The sequence below is a fragment of the Diplotaxodon limnothrissa genome, linkage group LG11 (genome assembly GCF_057381915.1).
Source record: "Diplotaxodon limnothrissa isolate DT_005_m linkage group LG11, D_limnothrissa_male_GT1.1, whole genome shotgun sequence".
In the NCBI taxonomy this organism is placed as follows: Eukaryota; Metazoa; Chordata; class Actinopteri; order Cichliformes; family Cichlidae; genus Diplotaxodon; species Diplotaxodon limnothrissa.
The window spans coordinates 31,992,120-32,013,617 of record NC_140606.1 but is presented as its reverse complement, the minus strand read 5'-3'; the positions used below and the strand labels follow the sequence as shown (position 1 = coordinate 32,013,617).

The window sequence follows — 21,498 nt, the reverse complement described above, 5'->3', positions numbered from 1 at the left end:
CAGCACAATTGCTGCAGATTTGATGGTATTTAATGAATGCATAAGATCGGTTTGATATCAGGTGCTTTGGTTCCTTTGTGAGTGGAAAGTTCCAAAATATTCTGAAAATGAGAAAATGGGCCGTATTTAAAGATTGGAAAACAAGCAACTAGAAAAAACATGTAAACTGAAAAAAATGAGAAAAATGTCCTTTGGAGGTATTTTTCACAGAGTAATGTTTCAGTTGATTATATTCAGCTTCTGATTTTGTCCACATGACATGAGGCACCATTGGCCTATCTAGATCTTTATAAATATAAAGCTCTAGGTGTGTACATGAGAAAGTCTGTGAATCAATAACAACTGATAGCTTTTTACATCTAAAAAATACCAAACATATTATAGTTGATACTAACAAAATAAACAAAAAGATATATACAAAACTAAAATGGATATAAATATATAAAACTAACCAAAACAAATAATTCACTCTGAAAATTAACTGAAAAACACTGAACACAAACTGGAAAAACAACATATGTAAAACAGACAACATGAGACTCATTTCATAAGCTGGACTTCCCGTTCCTCACTGCAGCTCTGTGACTGACGTTGACAGGGTGCTTTGTTAATGACGTCCAAATGTAGTGGCCAACTCTTCCTCTACCTCATCTTGATCAAACATGTTACAACAGCTATGAATTTATGAATAGAAGAGCCTCATTTTTAACTTTTAATCTTCATTGTCAGTAGATTCAAATTGCGTATGTCTATGTGAAATCATCGATTTAGATTTTAGATTCATACATCCAACCGTTTTTCTTCTTAAAGGTACAATGTGGAAAATATCCCTGCTAGCTGTTAGTAGGTTGCAGATCATAGTCAGCTGAATGGACTACTTGCACTAACACTTCCGCGTTCTATGTAGTCCTGCTCCAGTGCTTCCGGTGCGGTTAAACCATGGCGACGTTCTACACTCGCTGCCTACAAGAGCTCCCAAAATTGAACATCACCGATGTTCATCGGATTTGCAGAGTGACGACTACCCCCGCCAGCAAATTAGATAAAGGATTTAAGTTATATGCTGCATCATATATACACAACTACGAAGGTAAGAAAACGTAAATTAACCGACAAAGAAACGCTAGCTAACGTCAAATGCAAACACTACGTTACTCCGCTATGTCCTTCATTTGATGTCAGTTCTCTACATTACATGTTTTCTTAAACGGTGTTTTATGTCGTCCTAAACTATAGTTGAGGTTTTCTTAACTAATGTCACTTTTGTTGTTAGACACTGTTATATTAGCGTTAGGTAGTTGGCTAACTATGGAGGTAGTTAACTACCTAATGCTACTCTTGCTAAGTGTAAAATATATATGTTTAAGACATGCTGAAATGAGTAATACAGAAATAATGCTAATGGTACTTGTATCTTTATTCAGTGTCCAATAAAGACAGGTTGTCAGGGGAGGTCGGTGTGAGAGCCCTGTGCTACAGGTCGATGAGGAAGAGTGAGGCACCACACAGACTAAGTGTAGGCAGGAAGCTGTGTAAAGTTGTTAATCCCCGTTCTGTGGGGTTCAGTTCATTTAAGCATTAGTTAAGTTCATTCCTAAAGGCCCATCAACTTGAATGTTTTCCTTGTCTCCCTGCTTTATCACTCCTAATTTGACTAGTCAGATAGTTAAATCAACGTGTGTTTGGGTGATCAGAAACATTTGACAACAAGTTAATACTGCAAATATACACAATCTAAGTTATTACAGTTATCAAGCATGGTTAAGTTGTTTTAATAGGGAGAGAAGGAAACACTAAGCATTCAGGAGGGTGCGTAACCATAACACTGAACTATGTTCCTGTTCGGCTCTTCCATGAAGATGTTACATTTTTAATTTTCGTTCTTTCTTCTTAGATTAAGCTTCTGGATTCATCGCCGGTGATACTGACACATAGCCAGTGCTCCTGTGTGGCAGGCGCTGTTATGTGCAATCACACAGTGGCATTGCTCTTCCAAACAGCACACTACTCACAACTCAGAGTGCCGGTTGTCCCCCCTGTGCATAGCTGCACGGAATCTGAACAGCAATGGCACAAGCCACGGACAGTGGTAATTTAAATTAGGTTAAAGTTTTTGAATTAGTCCATGTTTACATATGAACAGCAACACCATCCATAGTAAATGTGTCTTCTGTTAGGGTGTGAAGCCAGGACCCATCAACTCCATGATCTTCACTAAGCCAGTACCAAATAGGATGGCCCAGACTGGAGTACGGTAATTACATTTGTAAAATTTGGTTTCATGTGTTACAAATGTATGTTGCTATTTTTTTTCATACATACATGTGTCAGAATAGGTATTAATTTACATACAACATTACACTTTCTGAAGACGGCTAACTCAGTCATGTACATATACATCCCAGTCTCTAACTTATGCACCACTGTTTTACACCTTTTAGTTTTTAGTTTAGTTGTTGTTCAGTATAATAACCTTCTCCTTTACATTATTGTCATTGATGTTTTCTTTAGGAGTGGCTTCTACAGAGGCATGGTGGGTCCGTTACCAGATCCCTGCTTGTTCAGAATAACGGAGGCATATGCAAAATTTAATATTGAGGACAGGCCACTTGTGACCACAATGAACATGAGACCTGACAAGCCCCTTGTGGAAAGTGCCTTTGGGCTGGTGCAGGAGGGCAGTGTTCTGTCATATCAGCAGCCGGTTTTGACAACCCGGTACATCACACTACACCGCGATGCACCACCAACACCGCACTTGCCTCTGGAGGGGTATGACATCTTGCCATCAGATTGTGTGTTTGTGTGCTCAGAAGAAGAGCTTCTGCATCTGAAAAGCTTGTCTGTAACTCTGGAAATTTGTCCATGTTGCAATAATGCGGCTCACTGTGGACTGGTGTATGTTAAATCGGTGTGCCAGGTCCCTCTCCTTCAAACCAACTGACAGGAAAACCAGGAAAAGAAAAAACTCATCAATTGGCTGTAGCAGCTGCCTCTGGAAGGTGAAAACAAAAGGGAAAATGTTACTCCTTAAGCTATGAACTAGTAAAATTATTCTTTTCTTGGCTAAATGTTTTGTAATGGTTAGGCATACCATACTGTACCATGGGGTAAACAATGAGGTGCTGTAGTGCACAGGTGTATGTATGTAAAGGATACTGAGTCTAGCATACATACACCTGTGTATGTATGCTACTGTACATAATGTAATGTTATTGTACATAAATACAATAACATTACACCTCTAGTTCTAACTACCAACAAACCCATAACCTACTGTTGATGTGCGTGCAGGTGTCAACACTTCTTCGTTCCGATTGGCAGCTGACTTGGCTCTTGAAACCCGGATCATTTTATAGATGCAAGGCTCAATCAAAACCCAGAATGCCATCAAATGATCATAGCTTGGAAATCTATTCACGAGAGAGACATACATCGTGTCAATCATTAATTAACATTACACACTGACATAAAAATAATGTGATCTGTGACAAATATGCTAATGGCATTGCTGTATAAAATAGTCTGATTAAGAGTATTTGGTGTTGTATTTTACCTGTAGCATTAGGATATCGTTTAAATACTAAAGCATCTACATAAAACATACAATCAGCAGAGAAAAAGTAAATTTCTATTTTGTTTTCATTAAGACTGGAAAAACTTTCGAAATTTAACTGATGGTGACCTTGGTATATTTTAAACAGTTAGCTTGAATAGAACTTAGATGTACCTGGTATAGAATCGGATGTCAGTGTCGGAGCCAGCAAAACGCTGTAACCCAAATTCTCGCTGGACACGTAACTCCTGTATTTCCTTCCTCAGAGTCTCCACGTCTTTGGACAGGTCTTCTGCAGCTGATGCTGATATGTCCAATGCAGACGGCTCAGGGACTGAGCAGTAGTCATGATCTCTTGTAAGACTGTGCTCTTCTTGATCGTCAGGAGGAACTAGTTCAGGGCGTCGCTCCGTTCTCTCCCAAACACTACGCCGCGGTGGTTCAACTTTATAGCCATTCCACTCAAAAAGTGTTGGTACAGCACCTTTAATAAGCCTCCTTCGACCATCGAGGGTTGTTGGCTCTATGAGTTCATCACTGGCAAAGTGTCTGCAGCAGACCCTGGTGTGAGAGGTAATCGTGAAATGATCCCGGCGTATATTTACCAGCCATTGTCTTCTCAAGTCGGAATGGGTCGGAAAGGCATGAAAACTTAGTATGCCGTTAAATTTGGCTGAAGCTGAACAAAGTGGGACACAGCAATGCTCGGAGTATTTCTTCTCCTGTTTTTGAAAATGTTCTGTTTTAAATACTTTCCTTTTTATACTCATTCTGAAGCGACATTAGCATAGCTACCGATAGATAAGCAAACGTACCGGAAACGCACAAGCGGTACTATTTGGAAACGGAAATACGTCACATGCCCTAGTGCAAGTAGTCTATTGATACAGAAAATATATAACTCTCACTCCATAGTAGGACAAGCCATCAGTTAGTTGATCGAAACAGCTTTGCCGTTGCAGAACTGCAAGGTATAGAGCTGCATTTTTCACAAACAGATCTTTATTGGCCATGGTGACTGTGAGTGGAAGACCTTCAACTTGATATCGCCATGAGTCGCAGCAGCTGACTGCTTCCTCCAAATCATGTTGAGTTGTTGCATTTACAACCTAAATATTTAAGAAAAACACTTTAAATGTTTGTTTTTTACCAGTGTACACAAATACTGCAGATGGTTCATTTTAATTGGACTCGAAACGTTTTTGTTTTGGTTTATTTGGCTGTATTTCACCAATATTTTTTTTTTTAACAAAAAGGAAACAAATTGAAAATATAATACATGGAATTGCCTCTAATAACCAAAAGTGTATTTATTATATATTATAAAAGAAGACCAGAAGACTTGTGAATATAGGAAATATTACAATATTCTTGTTATAATATTGCAATTCAACTTTTTCAGATTCTCTCTTAACTCAGGGTCACCTATATCATCCGGTGTTAGGTGTACTTGAAGAATGTCTCCTGACACAATGTAGTCTACTACATGTGGAGAGAGAAAGGCAGGTGCTTCTCCACCTTGCACTATTATCGTGGACAACATCCTGCCAATGGTTCGATATACTCCATTTTGCAAGTGTAGGATGTTAAATTTCAGTGTGCATCCATTTGGTGTAGCTGAAAAATAACACACAAAAAAGTATATTCTGTACAGACCCCAAACTGATATCTTGAGATTGACAGACAAAAATGTATTACTTTTTTTTTTTTTTACTGTTTCAGACACACAGAACATAACAGATTTATTATCTGTAGTCATTTATTAACTTGTTAATGTTCTGTCAAACAATGTTCAGATCAGGTGGTTGTTGCGTTTGTAACATTATAAAAACGAGTGTCGTCAACAAGCCTTTAGGCCTTGAGTAAGTAAGTAAGTTAGTTAGTTTGACTGTGAAATCCTATTACCTTCAAAAGCACCACTGTCCTGAAAGATGGCCTTCACCAGTAAACGGAAAAACTCCCGCCTTGGCCCCCCAAGGTCAGCAGCATCTTCCTCTGTATCATGTTCATCGCTTGCAAATGTGACATAAAGCATCTCACAGCTTTCTGCAAACTTGGGTCTCTTGAACTGACGCAAAGCAGTCGACCACACATTGGCTCGACTGATATGGAGTTGTCTTGTTCCTGGTGTAATGACTTTCTCACTATGAGCTCTAAGAAGACCTTCAATTTCTTCTTTGCTGAGCTTCTTAAAAGACCTATATAAAAAAGGGACAATGACAAACAGATCTTGGGGAAAAATGGAAATTTGCTGTACATTTGACTCAAGTGCACAGAGTTACAACATATAATTATGTTGTGATAGTCCATATTAAATTAGTCAGAAATGAGCAATTACCTTTGTAATTGTGTAACTGCAAAAAAATGATGCAAGTAAAGATGCAAATAAAATATTCAATTATCAAAGGTTACTTTCAAATCTTACCTTGAAATATGAACTTCACTCTGTCTATCAGACTCTTCTAGGAGGCTACGCTGAATTGCCTCTTCAAGAGCTTCATCTTCCTCCAGAAAAATAGGGCTAAGTAGATAAGAGATATTAGAAATCATAAAACATGTCAGCCTTGAAGAATTTCTCACACTACATCATTAAAAAAATAAATAAAATTAAATGTAAATCCTAAAGTTGCAGTCATTCAGCAAAAAAAACCCAAACATGCAAATTGGAAACTTGCATCAAAACAATATCCTAAACAACATCTAAAATGAAGGATTTCTTTAACCCCTAGACAACAGCTTACACAAATTCTGCCACATTATATGGAAACATCTGCTGTCCCTCTGCCTGTCCCTCATTTTCACTCTCTTGAATGCAGCTCTCTGTTTCCTGATGCTTGGCCTCACTTTCACCTGGTGTTGTAGACAACGCATGATGCACTGAACAAAGGAAAGAAGGTCAGCATGACTTGCTTCATAATGTTAACAGCCTTTATATATCCTTATATTAGTTTAAGTGAAAGTTGGGCACATATTCCTCCTTGGCTGTAATCACCTGTGATAATTCGTAAACATTAAAATGGTAAATGGCCTGTATTTGTATAGCACTTTTACTAGTCCCCCCTAAGGACCCCAAAGCACTTTACACACCCAGTCATCCACCCATTCACACACTGGTGAAGGCAAGCTACAGTTGTAGCCACAGCTGCCCTGGGGCAGACTGACAGAGGCGAGGCTGCCATATCGCGCCATCGGCCCTTCTGGCCAACACCAGTAGGCGGTAGGTGAAGTGTCTTGCCCAAGGACACAACGACCGAGACTGTCCGAGCCGGGGCTCGAACCGGCAACCTTCCGATTACAAGGCAAACTCCCAACTCTTGAGCCACGATCGCCCCAATCGGACAAATTAACGATGCTCTCATCAAACAAACCCCCCAGGAATTATTACGCACTGCAGTAACAAAATCTAACTGGTCATCGAGCTTAGAACCTCACTAGGTTTTCATTCACATCACATACCTCGTCTTCTCCGGCAGACTGGACTTTCAAAGTCACTATCAGACAGCTCTTCTGGTTCCTCCTGAGGGAAAAGAAAGCATGTTCTACATAAAATCAAATACAGTTGCACCAAATCACTGGTAACACAGAGGCACATGGCTGCACTAAAAACTGTTTACACCTGCTGAAACTGCAATATTAATTAATACAATTAATAAAATTATGTTAAGGGAACAGACTCACTTTTTAGACAATAAATATTTCTGCACTGCAATATAAAATGTTTACCTGTGCAGGTTTTTGTATCCCTGCCATTATATAGAGGCAGGTGGTGGAACAAATCGAGCCAACTTCTTGGCCACCCCAAAGAAAACTGCTAGAAACATTTGGTTTCATTAGTCGTTTACATCCTCTAATTGTACTCAAATACTCAAAAGGGAATGTCTGGCCAGTTGACAGTGCAAATGTTCTTCTGAAGATTGCTGCTATTTCTTCTCTAAGTTGTGCTTCAGACCAGTCAGATGTAAAGGAGATCTTCCCAATAAGGCCATCTTGTGCTAGTTTTGCTCGTGAATCTCCTCTCGGTATGAGAAACGTTGATGCTGAAGACAAGGGCAAGCACACAACATCTTTTGTATAGTGTTTGCAGGTCTTGTTTTTTCTCACAAAATGTGAGCGCGTAGCATGAGCTTGAGGAACTGATGGAAGAGGAACCTGAAATGAATTCAAACACAGATACAGATAGACACCTATGCATTACAATACATCCGTAAGGTTTCTGTTATCTGTTCATTAAAAACAAACAAACAAACTGTAGACTCAGACCATCTTACTATTGTCTACCCATTACACAGAAAACTGAACCTTTTGTATCTTGTAGATTAGCATTTGGTGATTGTTGGTCAAGTTGGTGATTCAGTTCCCAGGTGCTCTAATCTAGAGCTCCCAATGAGTTTATCCGACTATGACTGTGTGCGAATGTTGGACAGAAAAAGTGCTTGTATTAATCTGTGCATGTGAATGGGTAAATGAGATCTGTTGTATAAAGTGCTTTGAGCACTCAATTAGAGTAGCAAAGGCCTGCAATTAGGTCAGTGTGTATTTGAACCCTAACAAGTTTTATTTTGTTGCCCGTTTACTGAAACATATTCCAATCAAAATTATATCATGGACATGATGTGCAGACTAAGCTTTAATTTAGGGTAGCCATATTAAAATGATGATGTCATTACCAATTAAGCAGATAAAAGGCCTGGAATTGATTTGAGACGTAGTGTTTGCATTTTGAAAATTTTACTGTGAACAGACAACATGCGGTCAAAGAGAACATAACAGAAAAAAGAAAATTAAGAAATTAATACAGCCACTACAGTGACCATCAAAACGATGAAAAATATTGACGTAAAATTTATTTTGCGACACCACAGAACAAATGATAGCGTATAATATGAAATGATAGATGTTTTCATATCGTCATATCGAACAGCCCTAATACAGAGGGTTCACTGCAAGGTGCAAGCCACTCATAAGCCTCAAGAATAGAAAGGCTAGAATGGACTTAACAAAAAAAAAAAAAAAAAACATCTAGTAAAAGCCAGCTAAATTTTGGAAAAACATTCTTTGGACAGATAAAACCAAGATCAACCTCTACCAGAATGATGGCAAGAAAAAAGTATGGAGAAGGGTGGAACGACTCATGATCCAAAGCATACCACATCATCTGTAAAACATGGCAGAGGCAGTGTGATGGTTTGGGCGTGCATGGCTGCCAGTGGCACTGGTAGTGTTTACTGAATATGTGACACAGGACTGAAGCAGCTGAATGTGTTCAGAGACATACTTGTCTGCTTAAGTCCAGCTAAAAGTAGTCACATTGATTGGGCAGCATTTAATAATAAAGATGGAAGATGACCCAAAACATACAGTCCAAGCACCCCATGACTTTAATAAAGTAAAGAAATAGAATATTCTTGAATGGCCAAGTCAGTCACTGGATTTTAACCCAATTGAGCATACATTTCAGTTGTTGAAGACTAAATTTAGGACAGAAAGGCCCACAAACAAACAGCAACTGAAAGCCAATGCAGTAAAGGCCTGGCAGAGCCTTAGTAAGGAGGAATGCCAGCATCTGGTGGTGTCCATGACTTCAAGACTTCAGGCTGTCATTGCCAACAAAGGGTTTTGAATAAAGTAATAGAAATTATCATTTTATTTTCAGTTATTTAATTTGTCTAATTACTTTAGAGCCTCTGAAATGATAGGATTGTGTTTACAAATTAATTTTTCCCTCTCACATTTTTATGCATTCATTTAGTCCAACCCACTGAATTAAAACTTAAAGTCTGCACTTCAACTGCATTGGAGTAGTTTCATTTTTAATTCATTCTGGTAATGTACAGAAGCAACATTAGAAAATGTGTCTGTATCCAACTACTTATGAACCTGACTGTATATCAAAACCAGTCAGCTAAGATAAGATAACATACCTTTATTAGTCCCACAAGGGGAAATTTCATGATAAATGAATTAAATGATATGTGTAAGAAGGCCTACCGAGCAGTATGGTATCCCAGTGGAGACGGCAGGTCTACTTGGTCCAGGTGCATTGCTGGATTCCTAAGGAAACATTTACATCAAGAACGACTGTTACCTACCTACCAAATAAATAAATAGAGTTGTATGATGTTCGATCTCTGTCTGCTGCCTACCAAATGAAATAATTGAGGACTAGCTAAGTAATTTAGCTTTGCTAGTTTTGCTAACACTGCTATCAACCCGTCCAAAATGCTATACAATAAACTTACCAAGTGCTGCGGCGTTTGTGAGGTCGAGGGTGCATTACCGCTGAATCGTTGGATGGCCGACAAAACGGCTCTTCCAATGTTTTCAGCTAAATCGCTGGACATGCTGGTAGGGAATAGTCGAAGCAGCTCATGGCAGTCAAAAGTGACCATAAGAGGAGCGCAAACACAGAACCTGACCGCGACCGGCACACTTTAGCGCGGGAGGTTTTCTTGAAGCTTTTATTTTGGTATTTCCGTTGACCCGTACAATAAATTTGCATATTAGCTAAATATTTAGTTTCCCGTAACATTTAGATTTAACATTTAACATTTAGATTTATATATAACATTTAGATTTAACATTTAACATTTAGATTTATATATAATATTTAGATTTAACATTTAACATTTAGATTTATATATAATATTTAGATTTAACATTTAACATTTAGATTTATATATAACATTTAGATTTAACATTTAACATTTAGATTTATATATAATATTTACATTTAACATTTAACATTTACATTTAAATATAATATTTACATTTAACATTTAACATTTACATTTAAATATAATATTTACATTTAACATTTAGCATTTAGATTTAACATTTAACATTTAGATTTAACATTTAGCATTTAGATTTAACATTTAAAATCCTGTTTTAAATATGAAAAGTTACAAATATTTTACTAAATGTTGTAAAAAATGACTCGAAAAAACATGTTTTTGTAAGATTTAGAGCTAAATGTGGAAAAATGTTGCTGTTAATTTCGGCATGTTTCAGTTTACAAACGGCGCCCCATAGTTACCTCCTTTGACAGTATCACAGTATCAGCTTAAAGCACTTGTTGCAGGCTGCTGACTTTGCATATTTTGCTATGAAGTACAGCCAGACTTTTGACCGCTTCGCCTTGGGCATTTTTAATCTGTAGCTCTGCTCTAACAGAACGTACGTACCTGGCCCCGCCTACTATCCTCGGAAACGTAAAATGATTGGCTAGAATCTAAAGTGTATCACAGCTCAGGAAAAAAAAGCACCGAAATAAAGCACCGAAATGTGCGCTGCTTTTCGGTCTGGTTACTACCGTTTATGTCAGAACCGGTGCCATCATGGCACCGGACACCGGTACCCATCCCTACTCTACAGTATATGTGAAAAAGGTGAGATTGTGTGTTTGATAAAATTGAAGCAATGAGCAGTAAAAGCAGAGTAGAAACCATACAAGTCAAGTTTCTCCAAAATGAACTAAAAGCAGCTTTACGAATATTCATTGCTGTATTTGCTGATGTGGCAGTGAGAAGAAGAGGAGATGAGTACTCTACAGTGGGTTTCGTTCTTCGTGTGCATTTACACTAAAGGTATATGAGTTCTGTATATTGTATGATTTCTTGTATTATATAGAGTTAAGCAGTCTGTTTTTTTTGTTGGGTTTTTTGTTGTTGGTGGTGGGTGGTTGTATCTTTATCTCGAAGGCAAATAATTCTTTTTTTCCTTTCCCATTGTCACAGGGATTTATTTTGTATTTTGAAGGTTATCTTGTTAGGCTGGTGATTATAAGTTAGTGTGTTATTTTTATTTAGGTTTTAGTGGAGGTTAAGGTTAGCCATTACTTATCATCTGTGTCCTTGTTTTCTGTGTTTGGTTGCTTGTCTCGTCTGTCATGTGTTTCAGGTCTCTTAGGCTCATGGTGTCATGTCTAAGTCTCCATGTTTCCTGTTTTATTTTGAAAGAGGTCTTGTGTTCTGTGTTCATTGTTGTAGTTTCACTTTCCCTGGTGGCGTTGCCATGCTAATTTGTATCAGCTGTATCCCCAATTGTTTCCCGTCCCCTGGTCATGTATTTAGTCTGCGTGCCTTCCTTTGTTCATTGTCATGTCGTCTGTGCTAACTACCCCACATCACGTCACAGTTATCCTAGCCGTGATCCTAGTTATTCTCAGAGCTAAAGTCGTACTTCTGAGTTATGGTTATTGTTTTGTTATAGAGTCGTAGTTGCAGTTTTTTTCAGTTCTCTCACAGTTTAGTCTTCTAAGTATATGTTTTGGTTTTCCCTCATTCTGCCTTATTTCATGCTTGTGAGTATCAGCTCCAAAATAAAGGCTCGCCTTGTGTTCAAGTTTAGTTTTGTCTTCTTGCCTTTGTCCGCACCTGGGTCCTCCACACACTCCGCAGACCGTGACAGTCAACGTGAGGTGATATATTTAAGCTCTCTTCTTCTCACTGGTGTTTCTGTTTTTCTACTTCAATTAATCTCATTTTACTGTCAAATTAATTACAGTTACTCAAAGTGAAGCTTCATCTTGGACTGTAAAGTTGCCATCCTCAGTGAAAGGTCTCCTTGGCTCATGTGTGGTGATCCCTTGCTCTTATAACTACCTGCAATGTTTGTGTCGTCTGATATGTATCACGAAAAGCATCCTTGTGCAAGTTTATCACATATCTCTTTGATTTTTTCTTTCTCATTTAATAAACATGTCCTCAGTTTCCAGGTTTATCCAATATTTCTGTCATTGGTAATATTCTGTAAAAATTAAGATGACCCGGTTATAAATATGTTTGATATCTATTTTGTTCATTATTTGTGTTCAGTAATATTGTTTTATTGTATTTTTTTGTTTGTTTGTTTGTTTGTTTGTTTGTTTTTATGAGTTGCTGTGGGTAATCAAATACCACAGTAGTTAAACTGCATAATGATGGTCTTTGAGCACACATCCCACTAAAGGACACTGGGAACTTTTGACCATGCTTTTGTCACAAATGTGCACATCAATAGCCCACGGAAGGAAATTTTGTAGAGCTTTTTCTGGAGCTCAATATGGGATAAGTGTAGGTACAGTGAACAACAATACATGATGACACTCTTCTTTTTTGCACCAATGAACAGATACCGGTCCCACTGTGAGGCTGATGCCCTTCTCCGGCCCTGTATGCTTCAGGAAAAACTGAACAGGATGGAGGTGGACCCCTGCCTGGTGGCTTGGATCTCCGACTACCTCACCGACAGACCACAGTACGTCAGGCTGAAGGACATCACGTCTGACACAGTGGTCAGCAGCACAGGAGCACCACAGGGAACTGTGCTGTCCCCTCTTCTCTTCACCCTGTACACCTCTGACTTCTGCTACAACTCTGAATTATGCCATATTCAGAAGTTTGCAGATGACACGGCCATCATGGGGTGTATCTGGGATGATCAGGAAGAGGAGTACAGAAGTCTGGTGAGGAACTTTGTCGCATGGAGTCACACAAACCACCTGCAACTCAACACCTCAAAGACTAAGGAACTGGTTGTGGACTTCGGGAGGTCCAGAGAAGGTCCACTGCCAGTTCAGATAGAGGGGGAGGAGGTGGAGGTGGTCAACAAGTACAAGTACCTCGGGCTGTGGGTGGACAATAAACTGGACTGGTCATGCAACACAGAGCACCTGTATAAAAAAGCCCAAAGCCGACTGTACTTCCTCAGGAGGCTGAGGTCTTTTAACATCTGCAGGAAGCTCCTGAGGATGTTTTACCAGTCAGTGGTTGCTGGAGTACTTTTCTATGCTGTGGTGTGCTGGGGGAGCAGCACAGCAAAGAGGGACTCATCCAGGCTGGAGAAACTGATCAGGAGGGCTAGCTCTGTGGTCGGCATGAAGCTGGACACTCTGGTGACAGTGGCAGAGAAAAGGACATTAAAGAAACTGATGGACATTATGGACAATGCTGGGCATCCTCTGCACACGGCCATAAACAATCAGAAGAGTCTGTTCAGTGACAGGTTGCTTCTCCCCAAGACAAGAACTAACAGACTTAAAAACTCCTTTGTCCCACACGCCATCAGACTGTTTAACTCCTCTCTGGAGGGGAGAGGGAGGGGAAACAGGAGGACAAAGGAGGGGGGAACAACTAAGCTGCAGTGCCTCTGCACCTCACTGTACAATACCTTGTGCAATACTTTTTGTAAATAGTCAACAGTGCAATAGACTCAATACTTGAAATGTGCAATTCACTTGTATTTTTATTTTTTATTCCTATTTATTCTATTTATCCCCTTTGTATATTTTATTTATATTTGTCTCTGTATTTATATATGTGTGTGTGTGTGTGTATATATATATATAACAGTTCTGTAACTGTAACTTCGGTCGTTGCTGTGCTTTTTTTGGAAGTCGAATTTCCCAGAGGAACCCACCCGAGGGATTAATAAAGTTCTATCTTATCTTATCTTATCTTATCTTATCTTCTATAACCCTGCCCTTCTCTGCTTGTGTAACAACCTCTGTGCTGCTATCTCCTCCTCCACTTTTGAAACTGTGTTTGAGGACGCATAAAGGCCTCTTTTTTTTAGAACTGTGTGCTAAATTTCACCTTTTGTGTGTCAAAAATGGGAAAACTTTGGACGCTCCCTGACTCCTTCAGTACTTAGTGAGAATATTAATATTTGTCACAAGATGGTGCTGTAAGGCAAAAAAGAAATAAATCTTTTTTTAAATTTACAGTTTAATGAGATCTTCATTGATTAACATTTCAGTTACAATGTGATGCTGCTGCTTATATTAGAGTGGAGGTGATTCAAAAAATAATAATACAATCAACAATATTAAAACATACTCACAATATAATTTGCAACCAAAGGTCAGAATGGAAATAAGTTCCAGCAAAGGGCAGTCAGGGTATGGCTAAATGGAGGTTGTGGCTAATGCAGGATTATATGACTAAGGCTAAGAACAGTGAACAATCTTGCAAGAACAATAGAAGTTAAGCCTGAACACTAGTTTCTCACTTTAATTCGCAAACTAGCCAAGGAGTGCATCAACATGAGGCACATATGTGAAATGGTTTGTGTAGGAAGATAGATGGGAGGCATGTGTGAATAACACAGAGTTCATATGCAAAGAGATTCTCTCGGCATAAACACTGAGGAGGAACTGAAACCAGATAAGCTGGATCACCTTTTTTTCTTCCTTTTTCTTAAATGAGCTCAAAGATAAAATGTCTTTCTTTTGGCATTGTGCATGTCCAGTGAAATAATTCTATAAAATACAATATTTTAATTGCTTCAGGCCTATCTTGGTAATAAAAAGTTCAGACAAAAGCAGAAATAGAACATCTTTGACTTTCTTAGCTGTAGACTTTGTTCAAGTATAGTTAATCCAGTCATGGCAGTATCACACCAATGTGTGTCTCTTACACATCACCACTACAGCTACTTCTGCTGAGCAGAAACAAACAAACAAATGAGCAGAACATGAGAGATAAATGTATTACCACAATATTTTTGGGGGCAAAAATAAAGAACAAAATCGAAACATTTTTTCACCAAAATTGAAAGTAGCCTCAATAGTGATCTCACAGAAAAATATTTAAGTACTAATTTGCCAATTCAAAAATACTGAAAATAATGTAATTCATCTTCACTCTGTGGCATATGAGACAAAAGATAGATTTTGTTTGTGATAAAGTGGATGCAGTGACTATTAAAAGCAGAATGTAAACCATACAAGTCACTGTAAAATGCCGGCAAAGCCACTTTACTTTGCGCTTTTATTTTGAAGAGTACCTTAGCACTTCCTCTTTTATTGTGTCAGACTCCCTGTTCTGTTCTCAGTGAAATGACACAAACACGTTGCTTCAGAGTGAGTAAGACATTTATTTTTTGAAAATACTCATGCAAAACCATGTATTTTATTTACCTGTCACGTGCTATAACTTTGGAAAGTTTACACAATGTGGTTGAATTCGTTTTTTGTGTATATGCATCTCATTTGTTTGTGGTGTGGAAAGACTGGCTTCAGAGATGCGCATGGAGGAGGTTGCTAGCTGGTTCAGCATGATTAGCACCCTTGGAAGCAGAAAGAGGTTGGTTTAATAATTGCAAATGATTGTTTATGTATTTAAGAGACAGAAAGGTTATCGTTAATTCATTTTATTAAATGCTGTAACATAAATTGTTTAAAAGCGATTGATTTATGTCAATGTCACGATTTGAGTTCATCAAAATAATTTTCTATATAGTAAAATGTGAACATTTCTGCACTTTGTACTTAAATGTTTAATGGTATTTGTTTGTGCATCTTTATAGTTTTCACGGTGCCATATTGTCGGTGGTTTAAAGAGGAGAGAATAAAGTTGCATCAGTCATAGCTCTCTGCGTCACGAGTGGTAATTCCAAGTGGACAGCTACAGTCACCTCTTATCTAAAGGAAATAAAAGCAGCCACACCATGTTTGTTAAGATGGTATTGCAATGATCTTTGCTCTTCAGGTTTTTGTCCTGTTCATAGTTCTTGTCCAGAATATTTTCAGTATTAATTAAGCTTTTCTGTATTTTGCCATTAATTTAGGCTCTTCTTGTCTTATTGGCTGTTTTATTTCTGTGCTTCACTTTATCATATTTCATTGTGCACTTTTATCACAGATCCCCAAACAGAAAGCTCATCTTAGACAGTTGATGTGCCATTCTCAGTGAAAGGTCTCCTGGGTTGATTAGTTGTGATCCTCTGCTCATATAACTACTAGGGGTGCAACGATACACAAAATTCACGGTTCAGTTCGGTTCGATACTTTGGTGTCACGGTTCAATATTTTTTCGATGCAACAAAAACTGTTCATGCCTTTTTAATTTGTCATTTATTAAAATTATAAATATATATTTTAAATCAAAAGTACAGTTTTTAAATTTAATGTTGCTGAAATAACAAAGTAATAAAAAAAAAATAATCAGATCACGAAATCACTCATCTTTGGAAAAGAGAGTTTATTACAGAGAAATGGCTCTTTCCAAAATAAAAGCTATACTATACGCTTCTTCTGGGGCATACTCTCAGCAGCATATTAAACATATCAGGTCCCCATAAGGAGAATCATGTGCTAACGGCTGTCTAAATGACTCGGGTAAAGTTTGTAGCATGCGTGCTTGTTGTTTTTGTCTGCTTCCACTGTCATGGTCCTGGGCCATGTGGGCCTAGTATTCTTAGTTTTCATGTATTTTTGTATTTTGTTCTTTATTTAGGCCATGCTTCCTGGGTTGATCTGTTACGTTGTTCCTTATGTGTTTTCCCTTCGTGACTCTCACCCCCTGTGTGCCCCTCTGTGTATTTATGAGCCCTCGTCCCTCTTTGTGTTTTATTCTATGTTTTCCCCAGCCCGTTATGTCTGCGTTCTCCCCGTGCTCTCTCCCCTCCTGTTTGAACCTCTGTGTACTTCCTGTTTTACTTTGCCCATCTCCCATCAGTGTTACGTTCACTCCTGCCGTGTCTTGTTATGATTATCAGTGTCACCTGTGTTCCCCGTGTGCATCCACTTCCCCTGATCATCCCTCATGTGTTTTTAGTCTCTGTGTTTCATGCAGTCTGTGTCGCGTCGTCTGTGTTTCCACCCTCTATGTTTCCATGCCCGGTCTATTGTATTCTTAGTCATAGCTTTACCTTAGTTATTCCCAGTTTAGGTTTCCGTTTAGCCACGCTATCCCTGCTGTATTTGTATACCTTGTCATCAGCCACAATAAAGGCTCGCTTTTGTTTAAAGTTCACTCCCGCCTGCTCACCTGTGTTCGCACCTGGGTCCACCATACACACCACCGCACGGTCTGTCACAGCGGACCGTGACAGTACGACGCGACCATGTCGGACCCAGCGACACAGAGGAGGGGGATCGTCCGGACAGTGGAGTCTCTATGCGACAAGTGGCTGCACTGTTCCAGTGAGGAGGAACGAGAGGAGTTCGCCCGCCAAGTAGGGGTGTGCGTATCTGTGTTCCCCTGGTTATGGGAGACGCTGCACCCCCTCGTCAGCGACTTTCTCGTCTCCACCCTCCAACTCCGTCCGCAGGAGCAGCGGCCCGGTGCGTGCACCTTCACCAGAGCCGTGCCGTTGCGCCGTTTCCCCGCTGTCTCATGAGCCAGTAGCGGTCAGAGTTGGAACGGTGAGGCTCGCCACAGAAACACCTTCCGCCCGCACCCCGCCGGCTTCCGCGTCTTCACCGCGGTCTGGCCGCACGGCGTGGCGCACGGAGACAACGGAAGCCATAGACTTTGGCGAGGAAGAGCGGCAGCAGGTGTTACGGGCTTATCGGGAGGACGAGCTCCGGTGGAAACCCTGGCTCATCCCGGAGGAGGACCTCTCACCTGCTGCACAGCCTACCAGCCGCTCGCCGTCTCCGATCCGCTTAGGCTATTTTTCGCCTGTCTCATTTCTGGCAAGGATGGGGGCGGACGACGGGGAACTCACCACTACGTCACCCTCTGTGTTGGCGCCATCAGCGCCCATCGCGCCAGCTTCCTCTGCTCGAAGGAGGCGGCGCGCCCGCCGCCATAAACCGGACAATGCTAAAACTACACAACATGAAGTGGACGGCGGGTTCGTTTTTGATAGAGCTATTTTTGTCGACCCTGAGCCTGCCATTTCTCGGACTGTTTTTTCTGAGCCTGCTCCTTTTCCTGCTCGTGTTTCTCCTCCCAGGCCAGCTCAGTCAGCTCCCTCGCAGCCCCTCACAACTCAGTTAGCTCCCTCGCAGCCCTTCACAGCTCAGTCAGCTCCCTCGCAGCCCCTCACAACTCAGTTAGCTCCCTCGCAGCCCTTCACAGCTCAGTTAGCTCCCTCGCAGCCCCTCACAACTCAGTTAGCTCCCTCGCAGCCCTTCACAGCTCAGTTAGCTCCCTCGCAGCCCTTCACAACTCAGTTAGCTCCCTCGCAGCCCTTCACAGCTCAGTTAGCTCCCTCGCAGCCACCCTCAGTTCAGTTTCCTGTGTCCCCAGTGCCACTTTCAGTTCAGGCCCCAGTAGCTCCAGTGCCGCCTGTAGCGCAGGCCCCAGTAGCTCCAGTGCCGCCTGTAGCGCAGGCCCCAGTAGCTCCAGTGCCGCCAGTAGCGCAGGCCCCAGTAGCTCCAGTAGCCCAGTCCCCGATAGCAGTACGGTCCGCTGGTCAGCTTAACATTCAGCCAGGGGTCCCAAATCTCTCTGGCTCTGCATCAGCTCCTGCTGGGAGCTCGGATGAGCTCATCCAGGACTCCGCGGCTCCCACGCCGCCATCTACCTCGTCAGCTGGGGGGTCCGAGGGGCCCGTTCAGCCTCCCGTCTCCGCTGGAGGGTCCGAGGGGCCCGTTCAGCCTCCCGTCTCCGCTGGAGGGTCCGAGGGGCCCGTTCAGCCTCCCGTCTCCGCTGGAGGGTCCGAGGGGCCCGTTCAGCCTCACGCCTCGTCAGCTGGAGGGCCCGAGGAGCACGTCCAGCACCATGCCACATCAGCTGGAGGGCCCGAGGAGCCCATCCAGCCACCTTCTGCTACGCCTGGTCCAGCCTCTGCTTCTGCTACGCCTGGTCCAGCTTTGGCTTCTGCTCCTCCCGGTCCAGCTCCGGCCTGTGCTTCGTCTGCTGCAGCTCCGGCCTGTGCCTCGTCTGCTGCAGCTCCGGCCTGTGCCTCGTCTGGCCCAGCCTCAGAGTCTTCGTCCTCGTCTGGCCCAGCCTCAGAGTCTTCGTCCTCGTCTGGCCCAGCCTCAGAGTCTTCGTCCTCGTCTGGCCCAGCCTCAGAGTCTTCGTCCTCGTCTGGCCCAGCCTCAGAGTCTTCATCCTCGTCTGGCCCAGCCTCAGCCTGTGCTTCGTCTGGTCCTGTGCCCACCGGGCCATGGCCAGCACGCCTGACACTGGAGAGCCGCCGCTGCCTTCCGCGCGGCCGGCCTCCTGAACTGCTCCGCCGTCTCCTTCGTCGCCGCCGCCATTGCCTTCCGCGCGGCCGGCCTCCGGACCTGCTCTGCCACCTGTGCCACCCGCCTGGTCGGCCCCCCGACCGTGTGACCCGTGAACTCTTGTGCCTGTGGGCTCTGGGTCGGCCCCCGGAACCTTATTTGGACTACGGTCATGTGCTCCTGTGTTTTCTGTTGTTTGTTTTGTTTCCCGTTCTGGTCCCTCCGTCCTGGTCCCCCGCCTCCCGCCCTGGGTGGGTTGTTTTCTGTTTTAGTTTTGTTTCTCGGGTTTGGGCTGTCGGGAGCCAGCCCTTTAGGGGGGGGGGTGATGTCATGGTCCTGGGCCATGTGGGCCCAGTATTCTTAGTTTTCATGTATTTTTGTATTTTGTTCTTTATTTAGGCCATGCTTCCTGGGTTGATCTGTTACGTTGTTCCTTGTGTGTTTTCCCTTCGTGACTCTCACCCCCTGTGTGCCCCTCTGTGTATTTATGAGCCCTCATCCCTCTTTGTGTTTTATTCTATGTTTTCCCCAGCCCGTTATGTCTGCGTTCTCCCCGTGCTCTCTCCCCTCCTGTTTGAACCTCTGTGTACTTCCTGTTTTACTTTGCCCATCTCCCATCAGTGTTACGTTCACTCCTGCCGTGTCTTGTTATGATTATCAGTGTCACCTGTGTTCCCCGTGTGCATCCACTTCCCCTGATCATCCCTCATGTGTTTTTAGTCTCTGTGTTTCATGCAGTCTGTGTCGCGTCGTCTGTGTTTCCACCCTCTATGTTTCCATGCCCGGTCTATTGTATTCTTAGTCATAGCTTTACCTTAGTTATTCCCAGTTTAGGTTTCCGTTTAGCCACGCTATCCCTGCTGTATTTGTATACCTTGTCATCAGCCACAATAAAGGCTCGCTTTTGTTTAAAGTTCACTCCCGCCTGCTCACCTGTGTTCGCACCTGGGTCCACCATACACACCACCGCACGGTCTGTCACAGCGGACCGTGACATCCACTTGTCTTTGCACTAGGATGATGTCGGTGTAAATGTGCAGTCATATTCGTTGTGTTCCCACTAGTGCTGTCAGCGTTAATCTCGTTGAAATGACCTTAACCCCACAACACGGCAAATCTCTGTTAACGAGCTACCGCGGATCGCCCCGTGCGTGGGGCTGGACGGCCAACACGTTAACGAGCTAACTGCGCTAACGCACTAGTTCCCACCATGTAATTGAGCATTGCATGGCACATCCAACATACTATTTTGCTTTAGTCCATGACGCGCTTACCTTCAGGGTCATACGTCACATGAAAACCAAAATAGTTCCAAACACCAGATCTGAATTAGGGTGGGGGAGGTTCAATTTGCCATGTTGCAACGAGAGCTTAACTTCTGTCTGGCTAGCTTGCCCTGCGCTCAGTGAATCTGCGTTCGACTACACCGCCTAGGCTGCACTGTCGAGCGCAGATCCACTGAGCGCTCAACACAGACAGCATCGTCAGAAGAAAAGTTGATAAAATAAATTAAAGATTTTGTATTGTTTGATACATATGCGTACCGAACCGAAAGCACAGTATCGAACGGTTCAATATCGATACAAGTATCATTGAACCCCTAATAACTACCCAGAACCAGAGGGGAAGGTCAGAAAACTCAGATGGATTTGTAATAAATGTCCATAATCAAGTCATCTAAAACTCTGGGACAGATTCGAAATCTGAGAAAGGTGCTGGGAGACCTCAACAACTGTGTTTGGCATTTCTGACTATTTTAGGTTTAGTGAAAGCGAATGGATGGATGGATGGATGGATGGATGGATGAAACAGGTCTGTGTCATGGCTGTGTGCGGGCAGGCAGGAAAAAGGACCCAAAATGCAGACTCGTGGAGGTGGAATTTAAGCTAAAAAACCGACTGCTTTATTGCAGGCTTAAATTAGGAAATGGAACAGAACGATGAGGGCATGAAACTGAACTAAACTGGTCAGAATGAGGATACGATGTGACGACAAGCAGGAGCAGACACAGACATTGAATACAAGAGGAAAGCAGGGCAAAGGGAAAACACCTGGAAGA

General features: G+C 42.1%; 2 protein-coding genes across 2 annotated transcripts; one reads left to right on the top strand and one right to left on the bottom strand.

Moving 5' to 3' along the window:
• Positions 1–913: 913 nt before the first annotated feature.
• LOC146623259 (uncharacterized) lies at positions 914–2,944 on the top strand. Its single transcript, XM_085364936.1, has 4 exons — positions 914–1,090; positions 1,895–2,089; positions 2,178–2,254; positions 2,512–2,944. The coding sequence occupies exons 1-4, from the start codon at positions 1,061–1,063 to the stop codon at positions 2,942–2,944; spliced, it is 735 nt and encodes a 244-aa protein (XP_085221062.1). The 5' UTR covers positions 914–1,060.
• Positions 2,945–3,720: 776 nt separating this feature from the next.
• Positions 3,721–9,916, bottom strand: LOC146623258 (uncharacterized). The gene is made up of 10 exons (XM_085364935.1): positions 9,796–9,916; positions 9,545–9,607; positions 7,280–7,705; positions 7,013–7,073; positions 6,298–6,433; positions 5,982–6,077; positions 5,462–5,754; positions 4,952–5,173; positions 4,465–4,667; positions 3,721–4,278 (listed from the first exon to the last, which is right to left on the bottom strand). The coding sequence occupies exons 1-10, from the start codon at positions 9,895–9,897 to the stop codon at positions 3,721–3,723; spliced, it is 2,160 nt and encodes a 719-aa protein (XP_085221061.1). The 5' UTR covers positions 9,898–9,916.
• Between the last annotated feature and the right edge of the window lie 11,582 nt (positions 9,917–21,498).